Genomic DNA, 18,185 nt, shown 5'->3' on the forward strand with positions numbered 1-18,185 from the left:
AAAAAACATTATTTCCACAAGCAGAGGACTGAAATAGTGTCAATATGTGAATATACTATTGTTCAGAGTAATACAAAGGGGCATCAGGATACTATGTTTTCATTGGTCTCCCAGTTCCATAGTGTCCTATAATTTCTGACGTAATGCATATCTTAAAATAACTAAAAATATGAAACCTACCCTAGAGCATGGCACAACTTGATTTTTCAAGTCTTAATAGTCCATAGGAAAAGAATGCATCAGAAATCTCTCAGGACCAACAATAAATATGGCAACATCAAGCTGTGTGTTTCTTTGCTAAAATTGTCTCCACTTTTGACCATAGAGTGTGGGTGGTTGCTCTTTTATATTAGGGAGGAACAGAATTTGGAGAAGACATTCACTTCGGAGGCTTATATAACATTAACAATAATAGCAGTGTTCAGAGAGTGTTTATATGCCCCATACACCGGTGTTCTGAAGAGCTGGTATTACTTCGGTATATTTAGTTGAAAGCAACAGAAAATAAAACTGGCCAAAGAAATGGGAATATATAGTGTTATAATCTTAAACAGGGTTAATTTGAGAGTTGTCATAATCCAATGTATTCCTTGTGATTCTGAAATTCTATTGGTTCAGGAAAAGAGATGGATCTGGTAGCTTTGGGCTTCATATAAATATTCAACAGCATCAGGAGGAAGAAACAATTTCTTAAGCATGCTTGATACCCAGCTTGTATACAGCTGCATTGTCCAATACAACTATCACTTCATATTGGTCAATGTTCATGATCTACCAACTCTGAAGAGTAAGAAAAGTAACCATATAGGCCTCATCCTGATTAGAATTGATTCACCTGGCCATTTCTGAACAAATTTCTGTCCTTGGGAACTACTAAACATTGGTCCGCTTAAGACTGGGTTTCCTAAATTAATTACTAAATTAAGGGAGGGTTGGATTAACACAATTAGCTCAAATCGGCCTACCCCTCCACTGTGAGCTTCAATCAGTACTCAAAACTGCATCTTTATTATGCAAAGAGAGTAAGGGTAATGATAGAATGGATACTAAAAGATCGCCAAAATACTAAAGATGGCATTTCACATTTATCATTTTATTTAATCCTCACCAGGATCATATGAGGTAGGCTTTTTGTGAAAGCCTCTTTTTCTGATGCTTGTTTACGAATGCTTAACTCCCACAGTTAAATGCCACTTAGTTCAATTAGTTGGGTGAAATAAGAGTCAATTTAGCTATTCTGCCTTGTAAGTTACAAAAACGAAAAACAACAGTGAAACTCTGAAATAAAATTTTAAATTCCTTTAACATTTAAGAAACTGTTAATCTTGAAGTTTCACTTAACCTAGAATTCAAGTTCTAATAATGAAAGATAAGTTCAAGGCCCAGGCTTTAGCATAGTGTCTGGCATTAAATATTTGAGTCAGTACCTTTTTACTAAACTGAAATGAACTTAAATTTTCATTTAATAACATTTTCTTATATGTAACAGCACGTCTCTGGCTTTCCCCAATTATGATAAACCTTAACACAGTTTTACTCACGCAAAACTCAGGAAATTTCTACTAGAGATTTTTTTCTAAAGCGAAAGGAAGCACGGAGACCTCCGTAAATAGCAGCAGCAGCAGCATCTCCCACGTGGATCCGGTAATTCTCCAGTCCTAGCCCTTCATTCAATCTTCCTTGCTTAAAAATCCCCTCAACATCCATGGTGAAATACAGGCCTTTGCTCAGGCTTAAATTTCCCGGATTTCAGGTACCCGGGTTAAGGCCGCTGTGAGATTGACAGGCATTTTACCCAATAGCATTGCAGAGAGGCGTATCATTTGACCGACGCACCAATCAGCACGCAGAGTCTCCGTCGCCACGGTGAAGACGGAAGTAAAGCCCTGCGGCGCCCCATGGACTCACTCCTGGAGCAGTTGGATCGTTTCTCTGAGGTTCTGGCTGTCTCCCGCACAACCCACGTCAGCACTTGGGACCCCGCAACCGTTCGCAGGGCTTTACAGTGGGCTGGCTACCTGCGCCACATCCACAGGCGCTTTGGCCGCCACGCCCGTATTCGCAAAGCTCTGGAGCAGCGACTGCAAAACCAGTGGAAGCAGGAGGGTGACTCTGGGCCCGCTCCAGCCCCGGACTTGGCGAACTTTCAGGCCCTGGGGCACTGTGACCAGCTGCTATCTCTGCGACTGCTGGCGAACCCGGCCCTCGGGGATGCCTCCTTTCACTGCCTGCTCCAGCAGCTCTTTCCCGGCCCCGGCGTTCCGGACGCCGAAGAGGAGGCGCTCCAGGGCAGCCTGGCCCGCTTCGCCCGCTGCCGGGCCGCTGCCCACATGCTGCGCTTCCACGCCTACAGCGAGAACCCGGTCCTTCAGAAGGACTCAGTGATGAAGACGCAGGCGGAGCTGCTTCTGAGGCGTCTGCACGAGGTGGGGGAAGCCGAAGCTGAGGGTCCTGGCAGGCTTCTCAGCCGCCTGTGGGAGCGCCTGCCCCAGGACAACTTCCTGAAGGTGGTGGCGGCCGCGCTGCTGCTGCCGCAGGCATCCCCCCGGCTCCAAGAAGAGGAATTGGGAGTAGGCAGCCCCAAAACACCGGGAGACGGGCGTCAAGAACTGCTTCGTTGGCTTCTGGGGAAATCAGATATCGTGGTTGCCTTTTGCCGCAACCTCCCAGCCGAGCTTTTAACTTCCGTGGTGGGGCGCCATCCAGAGCTGTCCCCTGTCTACCTGGGTCTGCTCACAAACTGGGGTCGCCAACTGCACTATGACCTTCCGAAAGGCCTTTGGATTGGAACTGAGCCCCAGGATGTGCCCTGGGAGGAGTTGTTCAGCAGGTTTCAAAGCCTCTGTCAGGCCCCTCCGCCTCTGAAAGATGAAGTTCTAACTGCCCTGAAGTCCTATAAGGCTCAAGACGGAGATTTCGAAGTCCCTGGTCTTAGCATCTGGACAGACCTGTTGTTAGCTCTTGGGAGTCGTGTATGATATTGCACTGGGGAAGAGAAGTTTTCAGCCCAGACCCCAGTTCTCTGTGGGCAACATTGTGTTACTGATTACTCGAATGTATGGTTTACAAAATTAAAATTCCTGTTTTCTCACCACATCTCCTGTACTTTCATGTGTCCAAAATATTATTTTAGGTCCTAATATATAATAAAGTAATTGTAACTTAATTACAAATATGTAAAGTAACTGCCTTGTAGTGCCATGGATTTTCTGGATACAGGAGGTAACATTGCAAGTATCCTACCTAAAACCATAGAATTAACAAGTGTTTTAGAACGTGCGTTTCTAATAATCCTGAAAATATATGTGCTTGTCCCAGAAAAAGTAGTTTTCCAGTGACCAACAAGACACCGTTTTTACATTATTAATGCCTTACTTTTGTAGGTTTTTTGTTGGTTTTTTTTTTTTTAAGTCCTCAGAAGTGAAGAGATTTCTTTAACCAACAACATGTGTTGTCAGAAATAGTTTGGAAAACCAACTGGCCTAGTTGGACTTTATACCCTGGATTTTGGCCTTGTTAACCTGACATTCTAATAAGTTAACCAGCCTTGTGTGCCTGCGTGCTCAGTTGCCTCTGTCTCTTTAGGACCCCCTTCCAGGCTTCTCTGACCATGGAATTTTCCAGGCAAGAATACTGGAGTAGGTTACCACTTCCTACCAGAGGGGATCTTCCTGACCCAGGGATCAAACCTACATTTTCCTGCATTGGCAGTTGGAACATGTGTTATTCAGAAATTTTGTTTTTCATTTCTGCAAATTGAAAGACCAATAATTTAAAGCATTGCCTTAAAGACAAGGAAAAAAGTTTTTAAAGCATAGAAAATGCAAATCTATGCCTCTGGATTTGATGGCCAAAGAATCAAAACAGACTTCTAAATTAGTACTGCTTCTGCCATTGAGGTTAATACATCACAACCTTGGTGTTAGAATTGACTTATGTTAAGTGTTGAGTATAAAAATAAAGTTCTCCCACTTTTCCCTTGGTGATTGCCCTATGGGGGCAGTTTAGAATATTTGTTTAGTATATGTAGGAACCTAATTTTGTGAGTTTACCCAGATGCTCCACACCTGGCAGAGTGATTCCCAATCACCAAATTTAAGAATAATGTATTCATTTTTATTAGGGGGGATACTACTTCCTGTTCAAGATGTTTTCTTCCATATCCAGGTTAGTTGGTTGCAAGATTCTTCAGGAAATGTAAAAAATCAGCAAGTTGATTTGAGCAAAAAAATTTGTATAATATAGAATTTTTTTGTTCTGTAGTGAAGTCTGGAAGAAAGTACTGTCCCACTAGCAAGTACACTTTCCCAGATAGATAATCCTGTGTTAACACTAAACAAGTTTGTATTTCCTGCAATTTGATTCCCTTTTCTAGCTCTAATCCATGTAGGCCGTATTTTAGATTTAATTTGCCATGATACAAGAGTAAAGACAATTCCTTCTGCTCATTACCTGAAGGTCTTTTTTCAGGAAACATAACTCAGTGAAGAGTTCTATTCACACAATTTGTAATATTGACTCATTACCATAAAATTTAGTTTTAAAGAGTGAGATTTTGTAAACTTATTTCCCTATTTCTGCTGCTACATTGCACTTTTATTTAAGATAAAATGATAAAAATGGTTATCGACTAAAGAAAAATTTTAAATCTATTTTTATTTTTAGTCTCCATGCTATGTTCATTACATAGGTAACCATATTTAGTCTTCACAGCAAGATTGTATTGTTATAAATCTAGATATAGGCTAAAGAAAATTAACTACAATACCCGAGCACACAGAAAATAAGCAACATGAGAGTAGAAGCTAATCTGTTATTTCCCCCCACCTAGAGCCTAGAACAGTGCCTGGCATGGCTTGCGGGATCTTAGTTCCCAGACCAGGGATCAAACTTCAGCAGGGCAGTGAGAGCCCTGAGTCCTTATTACTGGGCATCCAGGGAATTCCCTTTAATTTCTATTCTTGATCTTATTTTCAAACAAAGTTCAGTTGTTAAGTCATGTCTAACTCTGGGAACCCATGGACTGCAGCATGCCAGGCTTCCCTGTCTATCACTAACTCTGGGAGCTTACTCAAACTCATGTCAATACAGTCAGTGATGCCATCCAACCATCTCATCCTCTGTCGTCCCCTTCTCCTCCTGCCTTCAATCTTTCCCAGCACCAGGGTCTTTTCCAAGGAGTCAGGTCTTCACATCAGGTGGCCAAAGTATTGATGTTTCAGCTTTTAGCATCAGTCCTTACAATGAATATTCAGGATTGATTTTCTTTAGGATTGACTGGTTAGATCTCCATGCAGTCCAAGGGACTTTCAAGAGTTTTCTTCAACACCACAGTTCAAAAGCATCAATTCTTTGGTGCTCAACTTTATAGTCCAACTCTCACATCCACACATGACTACTGGAAAAACCATAGCTTTGACTAGACGAGCCTTTGTCAGCAAAGTAATGTCTCTACTTTTTAGTATGCTGTCTAGGTTGGTCATAGCTTTTCTTCCAAGGAGTAAGCGTCTTTTAATTTCTTGGCTGCAGTCACCATCTGCAGTGATTTTGGAGTCCAAAAAAATAAAGTCTGTCACTGTTTCCATTGTTTCCCCATCTATTTGCCTTGAAGTGATGAAACTGGATGCCATGATCTTAGTTTTCTGAATGTTGAACAAACAAAGTTGAACTTAAAGTTAAGGACTTAAAAAGATGATACTGATATAGGAATTTTATTATCACTCCAGAATCTATATCTAGGAAGAAAGTGAAAGGAAGGAATGGGAAATTGAATAAATGAATTCAGGATACTTATGAAACAGCAGGTAAAATGACTGCCTATGTATGTTGTTTTTTGTTAATATTATGGAGGACAAATATCAATGCTCTGTTAGAACTTCCCTCAGGCTGACTGTATATTTATTAAGTATATTAAAATGTTTTAAATCTAAATGCTGTTGTCTAAGAGCTGGCTACTTACTTAGGTTCTGATTCTAATGGAAAATGTGTAATATTTGACTTTGAGTAAAATGTGTAATATTTGAGTAAATAAGGCTTTGCATTTGCTGTCATATAGTATACAAAGTTCTACAGTTAAATAATCTTAGCAGAACCTCTTGATATAACTGTTAGGGGAATGTGCTGTGAACTTCAAATTTTATTAATCAAAGATTTGAGACTACAGTTCAATTTGTCATGAATTTGAGCAAACTTTGGGAGATAGTGGATGACAGAGGAGCCTGGCATGCTGCAATCCATGGGGTTGCAAAGAGTCAGACACAACTTACCGACTGAACAGCAACAACAAATAATGACTTTAAGTGGTAAAGTCAACAAGGATCTGGATCTCCTCTAACTTATATTCACTCCCCAAATCATTTTTGGGGGGTAGATTGGTGATGTGAAAATCAATACAGGACTGGCACATGGGAGAAAATATATTTATCAAATATTATTTAAATTCAGGTTATTATCTACTATTATAACTTTAATCTGGCTTATTCACTTTCAAAGTCAGAGTCTCCTCATCTATAAAATGGAAAAATTCTAGCTTGTGGTTGTCTGGTGGAATGGCAAGGGAGGTTGGATTGGGATATTTGGGACGAGAATGGATAAACAGCAAGGTCCTATCATATAGCACAGGGAAGTATATTCAATATTCTGTAATAAGTCATAATAGAAAAGAATATGAATATATGTGTATATCTTAAACACTTTGCTGTATAATACCAGAAACTAATAAATGTATTATTAATCAACTATGTGTGTGTATGCTCAGCCATGACTGATTCTTTGTGACCCCACGGACTGTAACCTACGAGGCTCCTTTGCCTATGGAATTTTCCAGGCAAGAATACTGGAGTGGGTTGCCATTTCCTACTCTAAGGGATCTTCCTGACCCAGGGATCAAACCCACATCTCTTGTGTCTCCTGCATTGGCAGGCAGATTCTTTACCACAGAGCCACATGGGAAGTTCCCAAACTATCCATGGGGGTGGTGGTTTAGTTGCTAAGTTGTGTCTGACTATTTGTGACCCCATGGACTGTAGCCTGCCAGGCTCCCCTATCCATGGCATTTCACAGGCCAGAATACTGGAGTGGGTTACCATTTCCTTCTCCAGCTATACAATACTAAATCAACTATACTTCAATTAAAATAATTCCCCAATATGATCTTGGTTCAAGAAATTTAATCAGTTAGTATTTTATTTTATTATATTTTCAGTGAGTTTATGACATGCAAACAAATACAGAAATGTTATAATAAATTGAAACTTTTATTTATAAAATTTTTAAATAACATTTTATTTTTTATTTTCTTAAATTTTAAACTTCTAATTTTGTACTGGGGTATAGACAATTAACAATGTTGTGACAGTTTCATGTAAACAGCAAAAGGACTCAGCCATACGTACACAGGTATCCACTCTCCCCAAACTCCCCTCCCATGCAGGCTGCCACATAACATTGAGCAGAGCTGCATGTGCTCTACAGTAGGTCTTCGTTTATTTATTTCTGGCTGTGCTGGGTCTTCGTTGCTGCACGGGCTTTTCTCTGGTTGTGGTGAGGGAGGGCTCCTCTCTAGTTGCGGTTCTCCAGCTTCTTATTGCAGTGGCCTCTCTTGCTGTGAAGCACGCACGGGCTCTCGGCTGCTCGGGCTTCAGTAGTTTGGCACGTGGGCTCAGTAGTTGTGGTTTCTGGGTTTTAGAGCACAGGCTTAATTAATAGTTGTGGCACATGAGCTTGGTGGCTCCACAGCACGTGGGATCTTCCCTGACCAGGGATCAAACCCGTGTCTCTTGCATTAGCAGGTGGATTCCTTACACTGAGCCACCAGGGAGGCCCTGAACCTTTTATTTTGTAGTGAGACTTTCTGCTGTAAAATCTTGCTTTTCCCCCCAATGTTTCCTCTCCTGCACTTTTTCTAATGTCTCTCGTGATTCTGATTAGGCCTATATTAAATCTTCTTACACTACTCTTATTCCTACAATCTCTCTCTTTCCTAGTTTTTATCTCCTTACTACTCTATGCTTATGTGGAAACTGCTGTTACCTCCTAGAAGACATTTCCCTATCTTCATTTTGGTAACCCTATCTCAGCCCCTGATGGCTCAGCGGTAAAGAATTCACCTGCAATGCAGGAGACACAGGAGATGTGGGTTCGATCCCTGGGTCAGGAAGATCCCCTGGATGAGGAAAATGGCAACCCACTCCAGTATTCTTGCCTGGAAAACAGAGGAGCCTGGTGGGCTATAGTCCAAAGGGTCACAAAGAGTTGGACACGACTAAGCTACTGAGCATGGCACGGCTCAGCCCCAAGTTTCCGCTAGAAGTGGCCACCCAGCTAGAGAGTAAGTTTCCCAGTCTGTCTTGCAGTTAGTTATGTGTGGCCATAACACTAGACTTTGACCACTTGTGTATAAGCAGAATTGATATGCACAACTGAAGGTTCACACTCCAGAAATATGAAATCATTTGCCTTTAATGCTCTGTTTGTCAAACTGGCTGAAGGGTCACGTGGTACTGGTGAGCTACCTTGAATTACAAGGCTGAGAAAGATTGGAACAACTGCTGAGAAACATAAGGCCAGTGTTCAGGATGGCAGACCAGAGCCCACTTGTCGCATGTATCTTGTTATTAGAGAGAGAAATACGTTTCTCTTTACCCTTCTTTTATCCAAATCACTGCTTTGAGGTGTAGCTGTCACATCAACTTTGCCTATATCCTCGGTAAATATATTGGTATATTCTTATAATCCACTCTTATCTATCTGATGTTTAAGTAATCCATTATGTTTTAAATTTCAACAAACATTTTTTTTCCTATAAGTGTTCTTTGACTTTTTACCCTCTCAAATCTGTCTGGTCATTTTGTATAATCTGATGTTACATGTTTATTTTTTGTGATTCCATTTTTTTTTTACATTGTTATTTTATATTCTGTAGTAAGGCCAGTGTAATAATTTCAAAACCTCAAGTCCCTGGGGATCTAATCCTGTTTGTTGTTTCTATGATTCTCACTCATGATAATTTGTTTCTTTACATATTTCTTTATATATATTGTGAGTTCACGTTTGTTTGGTTTAATCTATGGAAACCAAGATGTCTAAATAGGGTATTCTTTCCCCAAGAGGGCATTTTCAATGGTTTCTGTCAGTAGTGAACACATGTAACCTAGGGGCACTTTGGCAAGGTTTCTGGCTTAAAGCAAGGAAATTTGACTTCAATTTCCCTACCTTGTGGCTTGCTCAAAGTATAAGTTATAAATCTGATTTGCATACTATTCACGCCTCTTTGCTTTTGGAGATATATATATTTGACGGAGACAGACATTCTGGAAATTTCCTTTATTTCTTAAAATTTCAACAAAGCATTCGAAGCATATATTATTGAGAATCTAAATGTTTACAGCAGTTGAGTCCTGCTGCCACTGCTGCTGCTGCTGCTAAGTTGCTTCAGTCGTGTCCGACTCTGTGCGACCCCATAGACGGCAGCCCACCAGGCTCCCCCATCCCTGGGATTCTCCAGGCAAGAACATTGGAGTGGGTTGCCATTTCCTTCTCCGGTTGAGTCCTACTGAACATATACTCACAGCTTTGCCAAAAGCGGACGGCCTCTCTTTAACCCTTGCTGCTCTGAATTTTCCCCTCAATACTCCTCTTAAAGAAGTCAAGGTCACCCATCATCTTTATCATCCCAAATTCAAAGGATATTTTTCTGATCTCAAGTAATTTGACTTAGTAGCATTAGATGTTTTGACCCCTTTCTACTTTTTGAAACTAGGCTTGAAATTCTGCTCTCAAAACTTGTGTGACATTCCTCTATCCTGGTTTCCTCTTACATTTCTAACTATATTTTTCTCATTCTGATTTTTTTTGGCTCCTTCTCCCTGAATCAATCTTCCCCAGGATTATAGTCTGCTTCCTCTCCTGTACATGCTCTCATCCCAGGTGATCTCATCCCTTTTCCACGGCTTTAAATACTACCCGTATGCTTCCAACCACCCAATTTACATCTGCAACCCAGAGCTCTCATCAGAACTTCAGGGTGAATGTCCTCACTTCAATGTCTCACAAGCCTCTCAAGCCAAATATATGCAAGACAGAATTCTTCATATCCCCGCAGAAGCTTGCTTATCCCTATGCATTTCTCAGTAAATAGCCAGAAACCTGGGAATTATTCTTGAATCCTTTCACTCACTTAGCCCTCATAGGCAATTTATTAACATATTTCACCTTATCTAAATTTCTACTCATTACTCTAGGATAGGACAGGGTGACCATAGACTCTTATTTTCCCAAGACAAATGGGGGTTATGCCTGTTGTCCTGGCATAATTGATACAAGTACAGTATGCTTTTTCATTCTCTAAAATGCCCTGATTTGGCTGATAACTCATATGCTCACCCATCTATCACATCTCTGCCAGATCACCACAATGAGTTGGCTTCTCTATTTGCTTTTTAGCATATTTTACAGTCCATTATCCACCGAAAAGCTCAAGTAGTCAATTTTCAGTCATGTTCACTGAGAAATTTAAAGTCAATGGGAGAAAAGTTACACAGACTTTTATTACTACGTCTATCTAGACTAGCATCTGTACACCCATACTTCTTCTGTCTGTTGATAGTAATAAGCTATTCTATATTAAGCCAATTTCTATACACTTCAGCCTCATGGGAATTCTTTCAGTTCTTGGAGTAGAGAAGCTGAGCTTTTTCCTGTCTTAGAAACTTCTTATATTGTTAGTTCAGCCAAGAATGTTCTCACCTAGTCTTCACTTCACAGCTTAATTTCATTCTCTCACCATGATCCTCTATCTAGACATGTTTCACCCTGTTATTTTCCTTCAGACCACCCATTTTCCTATAGTTGTGTTGTTCATGTGTGTCTGCCTTTTCTACTAGAGTATAAGTTTAGTAAGGACAAAACTGTTGTGCTTGAATATTCAAGGTTTTCACACTATACTGGCATATATTACGTGAAAGCTCAGTCATGTCCAACTCTTTGTGACCCCATGGACTACACAGTTCATGGAATTCTCCAGGCCAGAATACTGGAGTCGGTAGCCTTTCCCTTCTCCTGGGGATCTTCCCAACCTAGGGATCGAACCCAGGTCTCCAGCATTGCAGGCAGATTTTTTACCAGCTGAGCCACAAGGGAAGTCCAAGAAAACTGGAGTAGGTAGCCTATCCCTTCTCCAGCAGATCTTCCCAACCCAGAAATCGAACCAGGGTCTCCTGCATTCCAGGTGGATTCTTTACCAGCTGATCTACATGTATTTGATACCTATTTATGAATACATAGGAATGGAGCAAACATTTGATTACAGCATCACCCTGTAGGTCGTATCTTTAAGAACTATAAACCATTTTAGTGCTGGCTATGACAAGTATAAATCCAAACAACAAGAATGGGGTCCCATTCTTGGGATGGGTATATGGTAATGTTTCCAAACTAGAACCAATCAAACTGAAAAATCTCCAAAAGCTTCTTTGCTGCATTTGAGTTGGATCAACATTCATCAATGTCAGATTTAGTTGCTGTGGTTAAACTGCCCAGTTATACCTCTTTTATGCATTTTTGAGCTCTGAAATAGTGTATCAAAGCTCTAAAATAGTAACCAGTTTATAATTTGAATGTCCTATCTTCCCTTGCACATTGTGGATATAAGGTATTCATATTAACATAAATTAGTCAATGCATATGCTTTAGGAAGAAACCATTGATTTCTCTCAGGAATTAATTGGAAATAATCAATCCCTGTGTTAGTAGTGTGGCAGTAGCATCATTTATCAGATGCTAATTGTCATAGTGGACCTAGAATACCCTTTTGGCTTAGAAATACGGTAGCCCTAAGGGAAAGTAGCTTGAATAATTACAATAATTAATGTGCATACAACTGTCTCTTGAAGCTTCATTACTCTCAATATTGGGGTAAAGGTTTGAGTTCAAAAGAGCTTTCAGTGTTTTAAAATCTTATTATGCTTTTATTCTTTTATGTCATGAAGGACCAGAACTAAATCGTAGACATTTTTTAGATGTAGTAATTCAGAAGTATAACCATAGGGATATAAAATGTGAATAATTAGTTTATATTTTATATTTATACATATAATACAAACAGGATTATCGTGTTCTCAGTGAAGTCTATGATAATCTCAATGTCAAGCATATATTTGATATTTGAGTTTTATACATCAGTATTCAAAATAAATGTTTTCTAAAGTTAAATTTGTTTATCACTACGAAAATGCTTCTCACCTCTTATATATATATCCTTTCAATTTGATATTTGTGTTGCAAAATGTACTTATTTATTCAATAAGCTACTTACATCTATGATTTAATGCACTAAAATGATATAAACCATTTTAATATATGTTTTGATGTTATAAACCAAATTTTTTATTTCATAAAAAATACATCTGGAAAACAATGTGAAGGTATAGATATATGCATAGATCAATAATGGATCTTTTATCCTCCTTAATTGTTCAAAGCTCTGAGGGCAGATGTTAAAATAATGATCATTATACCAAGCATCTGACACATTATCAATACTTATTTGGTAACATATTCTGTTTGAAGCTATACATGTATTTATGAGCATTGACAATGTGCCAGAGTGGAATAAGAATACAGCATATTGTTAGTTTTCACTGAATACAGAAGTAGTCATGGACAAGAATGAATAAATGTTCTTTGTTAACCTCAGACACATTAGATACCTTAAAAAATGTTAACTGAATTTGAATCCACAATAGATGCTAAGATCAGATTTCAAATAAACTATCACTAATAAATTGACTACTAAAATGCAGATATGAAAAACAATGCAGAACTTGTAAGACTATAACTTATAAGACTATAAGTTATTTTATAATCTTGAGAGATCTCAAAATTTTGTAAGTAACATTCTTGGCAGAAAGAGAGTATGTTTTCTTTTCTTGCTTTAAAAAAATCATATTGACAGTCTTTGATGATCTTCAAAAATATTCAGTAGTGTATGTAAACATTAATAGCCAAGAGAGGGATAAGGCTGAAGGTACATGTTCTCTGATTTGTTTTTCCAATAATTGCAAAAACATGTGTTCCTGACACTACTGGTTTGAAATTGTTGTTGGGAACATAAAATAAATTACAAGTGACTAACAAGAGCAATTTACAGAAGATACACGATCTAGTTCACTAGTCAGCAGGCATATGGAATTACTATAGTAACCATAACTAATGGAGAGCAGGCGCCGTTTTCTAATTATAGCTAGAAGCACTGGACCTGTGCACCGCACCAGTAAATTGGTCCCCGTAGATTCGAATGTTTTCACAGTTTGTCATTATAGACGTTAGCTAAAGCAGGAGATTTGAAGAACGGCAGTTTCTGCAATTTGTTAAAGGTATTATACCCATTTCTAATCTAGTTCTGTGAAAGGAATATTACAGTTACTGTTACAACATTGCAATTAAAGGATATTTTTGATTTCATTTAACAGTTAAAGAAATTTTAAAAAACAATGTTTTTTTATGATGGAAAGAACTAAAGTATATATGTGGAGACAAAAAGGGAAATAAATAAAAAAATTGTTAAATGGTTTCTTTTATGACTAAGAAATGGTACATTTTCAAATACTGAAAGAAAAGATATGTCAACCCGAAATTCTATACTTGGCTAAATTATTTTTCAGTAATGAAGGAGGAAATCAAGACTTTATATATATTATAAAATATATATATGTAATTTAATAATATATATAAATGTGCCTAGTCACTCAGTCATGTTCAACTGTTTGTGACCCCAAGGACTCTAGCCTGCCAGGCTCCTCTGTCCAGGCTCCTCCTGGATTCTGCAGGCAAGAATACTGGAGTGGGTTGCCATTTCCTTCTCCAGGGATATATATAAATAATAATATGTAATATATAAAGGGCTTCCCTGATAGCTCAGTTGGCATATCTGATGTCTCAGGGTGAGAGATGCTGCCTCCTGGGGTCAAAGTTCTAAATGCTGTTGGTTTAGTCACTAAGTCGTGTCCAGCTCTTGCAATCCCATGGATTGTAGCCCACCAGGCTCCTCTGTCCATGGGATTTTCCAGGCAAGAATACTGGAGTGGATTGCCATTTCCTTCTCCAGGGGATCTTCCCAACCCAGAGATCAAACCCAGGTCTCCTGCATTGTAGGGGGATATTTTACAGAAGTCCTAGAAATTCCCGCCAAATAAAACACACTTCTCACCTTCAGGTTGTGAATATGTTTTAAGTCTATATAACTAATCACTGAACAGATGATTTAATGAACACTTGCAAAAGGACAGAATAACCAGTTCAGTTCAGTGCAGTTGCTCAATCGTGTTCAACTGTTTGCAACCCCACGAACCGCAGCATGCCAGGCCTCCCTGTCCATCACCAACTCCCAAAGTTTACCCAAACTCACATCCACTGAGTCAGTGATGCCATCCAACCTTCTCATCCACTGTCGTCTCCTTCTCCTGCCTTCAATCTTTCCCAGCATCAGGGTCTTTTTCAGTGAGTCAGCTTATCGCATCAGGTGGCCAAAACATTGGAGTTTCAGCTTCAACATCAGTCCTTCCAATGAACACCCAGGACTGATTTCCTTTAAGATGGACTGGTTGGATCTCCTTGCAGTCCAAGGGACTCTCAAGAGTCTTCTCCAACACAGTGGCCGCCAACAAAGATTCACTAAGAACAAATCGTGAAAGAAGGTTACTTGATTTATGTGAGGCCTACTAGGCTAATGGACTTCTCTGGCTACTCAGACAGCAAATAATCTGCCTGCAGTGCAGGAAACCTGGTTCGATCACCTGGTTGGGAAGATCCCCTGGAGAAGGGAATGGCTACCTACTCCAGTTTTCTTGCCTGGTGAATTCCGTGGACAGAGGAGCCTGGCAGGCCCCAGTCATGGGTTCGCAAAGAGTCAGACACGACTGAGTGACTAACACTTTCTTTTCCCTTTCTAGGGTAATACTCTTGGCAATGCCATGAACAAAGCTTATGACTGGGGCAAGGGACTTGGCAAATTATATCATACAATTTTTGTGTGCCAGATGAAAGAATGTGAGTTAGTTGATTGTTGATTGAATCTATTGGTTGTATGAAGTAAATCTCCTTCCACAACTTACCCTCTGCATACTAGATTTATTTTGCTATGTCTTTTTTGCTTTAATAATAGTACTTATCACTATTTGAGATTACTTATTTATTTAGTTATCCACTTTTATGGATAAAAACTGAGGAATACAAAGGTAAATAATTTAGTCAAGGATATATATCTATGATTACAGTATGGTGTTACCTTCCTTTGAGGGGATTAAAAATGATGAGTTCTTATGGGTATATGAGTAGATGTTCAAAACTCAAAAAGGCATACCAGATATTGGACTTATAATTCTTAAATTCCCTTATAAGTTCCACTAGATGGTAAAGCTTTTCTGGGGAAGCAAGCTGAGGGAAGTATACTGTTTAGATATATTCAGTCCTGAAAATCAGAGTGACTGGGGCAAATCTAGGACTGATATTAATTAAACAATCATAATTGCATTATTTAACAGGCAATTTCAATGATTTTGATAAAATTCATGAAATAATTTAAATAGTTGAGATGATTTAGTGGTCTAATGATGCTAATATAAAAATAGATATGTTCCAAAAGGTAGTCAGTTAAGATATATTTTATATATAAGTTGAGAGGTTAAGGTTCTGTAGACAGCTGATAATATGAAATTAGAATTTAAAGAGTTAGAAATACGTATATAGCATTTGACATAATTAGCACTGAGAAATGATGGGCATAAGGCTGAATTAGCTCTCTAAGAAAGTTGGCATAAAAGTTTTGTCCTTAGCCTTGGGCTTCTCGTCTTTAGCACTGACATCTTATATGCTGAGAAAGTCTGCTAGAGTTATGTTAAAAGAAAGAAGAAAGATCTTAGGAGCTGACTTGCAGAAAGATGAGGGGACGAAGGGAAAAGATGTCTTGAAAACTGGAAAGAATATTTTAAGAAGAAGATGGTCCAAGGTGTCTTCTGAAAATAGAAGGTTGAAAGGAATGAAAGTTGCCTTGGATGGGACTAAAAGAAGGGTTTTTGTTAAACTGAGAAGCAGTGATTCCTCAGGGATTGAGACAAGATGGTTTTCAGAAGACTAAAGAGAACATGCCAATGCAATAAAATGGTAGGAAACAGATCACAGATCACTGACTGACTTACTAAGAACAGAAATATTACAGATTGTTTGCTAAGAACCCTGTATTCGGAACCCTACTGAGGAACAGATATGGTTTCTTCATCTGAAAAATACGAGGCTTATAATTGTACCTACTAACAGAATCCTTGTAAGGATAAATAGTATAATGTATACTGTTTACACATGAAAAGAACTCAATGTGTGATAAATGCTATCATGGAAAAAAAGTTGTAGGAGGCAAGCAATAGTGTGTTATGGTATGTATTTTTGTGAATATGCATATTTAGCATAGGTTCGTGAATATATGGAAGGGAGAGCGTAATAGAGATTTGTGGTTTATGCCTTCTAAAATACAGTGTCTCTTCAAATAACAGCACCCCATTTTTGGCTTTAGGGAAACTACACTTTCTCTTTGTACAAAGTCCTGCAGGGCTCTGGTTAAGGTAATCTGTTGTCATCTAGGCCAAAATCTGAGGGGGAAAAAAAAAGGTTGGACTCAATTCACTTTACTCATAGTGTGCTGATAGACTTGAGCTCATCCTCGGGATCTTTAGAGATTCCCTGGTTTCTAGCCCTTTCTTGTTTTTCTTTCAACTATTTCCATAAGTCTGTGAGAGATTCATAGGCTTTCGATATGTTATCTTTTCCTTGGCTGATAAAGGGCAATCTCTGTTGTTTGTGACCACATAAACCTATCTGATATGAAGAGGAACCAGGAAGGAGTTAGAGATTTAAGACATACATTCAGTTCAGTTCAGTTCAGTCACTCAGTCATGTCCTACTCTTTGCAACCCCATGAATCACAGCACGCCAGGCCTCCCTGTCCATCACCAACTCCCAGAGTTCACCCAAACTCAGGTACATCGAGTCAGTGATGCCATTCAGCCATCTCATTCTCTGTCGTCCCCTTCTTCTCCTGCCCCCAATCCCTCCCAGCATCAGGGTCTTTTCCAATGAGTCAACTCTTCGCATGAGGTGGCCAAAGAATGGGAGTTTCGCCTTAGCATCCGTCCTTCCAAAGAAATCCCAGGGCTGATCTCCTTCAGAATCGACTGCTTGGATCTCCTTGCAGTCCAAGGGACACTCAAGAGTCTTCTCCAACACCACACTTCAAAAGCATCAATTCTTCAGCGCTCAGCCTTCTTCACAGTCCAACTCTCACATCCATACATGACCACAGGAAAAACCATAGCCTTGACTAGACAGACTTTTGTTGGCAAAGTAATGTCTCTGCTTTTGAATATGCTATCTAGGTTGGTCATAACTTTCCTTCCAAGGAGTAAGCGTCTTTTAATTTCATGGCTGCAGTCACCATCTGTAGTGATTTCGGAGCCCAGAAAAATAAAGTCTGACACTGTTTCCACTGTTTCCACATCTATTTCCCATGAAGTGATGGGACCAGATACCATGATCTTCGTTTTCTGAATGTTCAGCTTTAAGCCAACTTTTTCACTCTCCTCTTTCACTTTCATCAAGAGGCTTTTTAGTTCCTCTTCACTTTCTGCCATAAGGGTGGTGTCATCTGCATATCTGAGGTGATTGATATTTCTCCTGGCAATCTTGATTCCAGCTTGTGCTTCTTCCAGTCCAGCGTTTCTCATGATGTACTCTGCATAGAAGTTAAATAAACAGGGTGGCCATATACAGCCTTGACGTACTCCTTTTCCTATTTGGAACCAGTCTGTTGTTCTATGTCCAGTTCTAACTGTTGCTTCCTGACCTTCATACAGATTTCTCAAGAGGCAGGTCAGGTGGTCTGGTATTCCCATCTCTTTCAGAATTTTCCACAGTTTATTGTGATCCACACAGTCAAAGGCTTTGGCATAGTCAATAAAGCAGAAATAGATGTTTTTCTGGAACTCTCTTGCTTTTTCCATGATCCAGCGGATGTTGGCAATTTGATCTCTGGTTCCTCTGCCTTTTCTAAAACCAGCTTGAACATCAGGAAGTTCACGGTTCGCATATTGCTAAAGCCTGGCTTGGAGAATTTTGAGCATTACTTTACTAGTGTGTGA

At 39.4% G+C, this 18,185-nt stretch overlaps 2 protein-coding genes across 2 annotated transcripts in view; one reads left to right on the plus strand and one right to left on the minus strand.

Annotated features, from left to right (window-relative positions):
- Positions 1–1,899, minus strand: part of GAS2 (growth arrest specific 2) — a 179,955-nt gene extending 178,056 nt beyond the window's left edge. Inside the window, exon 1 of the mRNA XM_024987320.2 lies at positions 1,602–1,899. The gene's annotated coding sequence lies outside the window, so the exon portion shown is untranslated. The remainder of the gene's footprint in view (positions 1–1,601) is intronic.
- FANCF (FA complementation group F) lies at positions 1,894–3,096 on the plus strand. The gene is given in 1 exon segment (NM_001105425.2): positions 1,894–3,096. A coding segment is annotated over 1 exon segment (1,080 nt). The 5' UTR covers positions 1,894–1,898; the 3' UTR covers positions 2,979–3,096.
- Positions 3,097–18,185: the final 15,089 nt, after the last annotated feature.

Source organism: Bos taurus, chromosome 29 (assembly GCF_002263795.3).
Source record: "Bos taurus isolate L1 Dominette 01449 registration number 42190680 breed Hereford chromosome 29, ARS-UCD2.0, whole genome shotgun sequence".
Lineage (NCBI taxonomy): Eukaryota > Metazoa > Chordata > Mammalia > Artiodactyla > Bovidae > Bos > Bos taurus.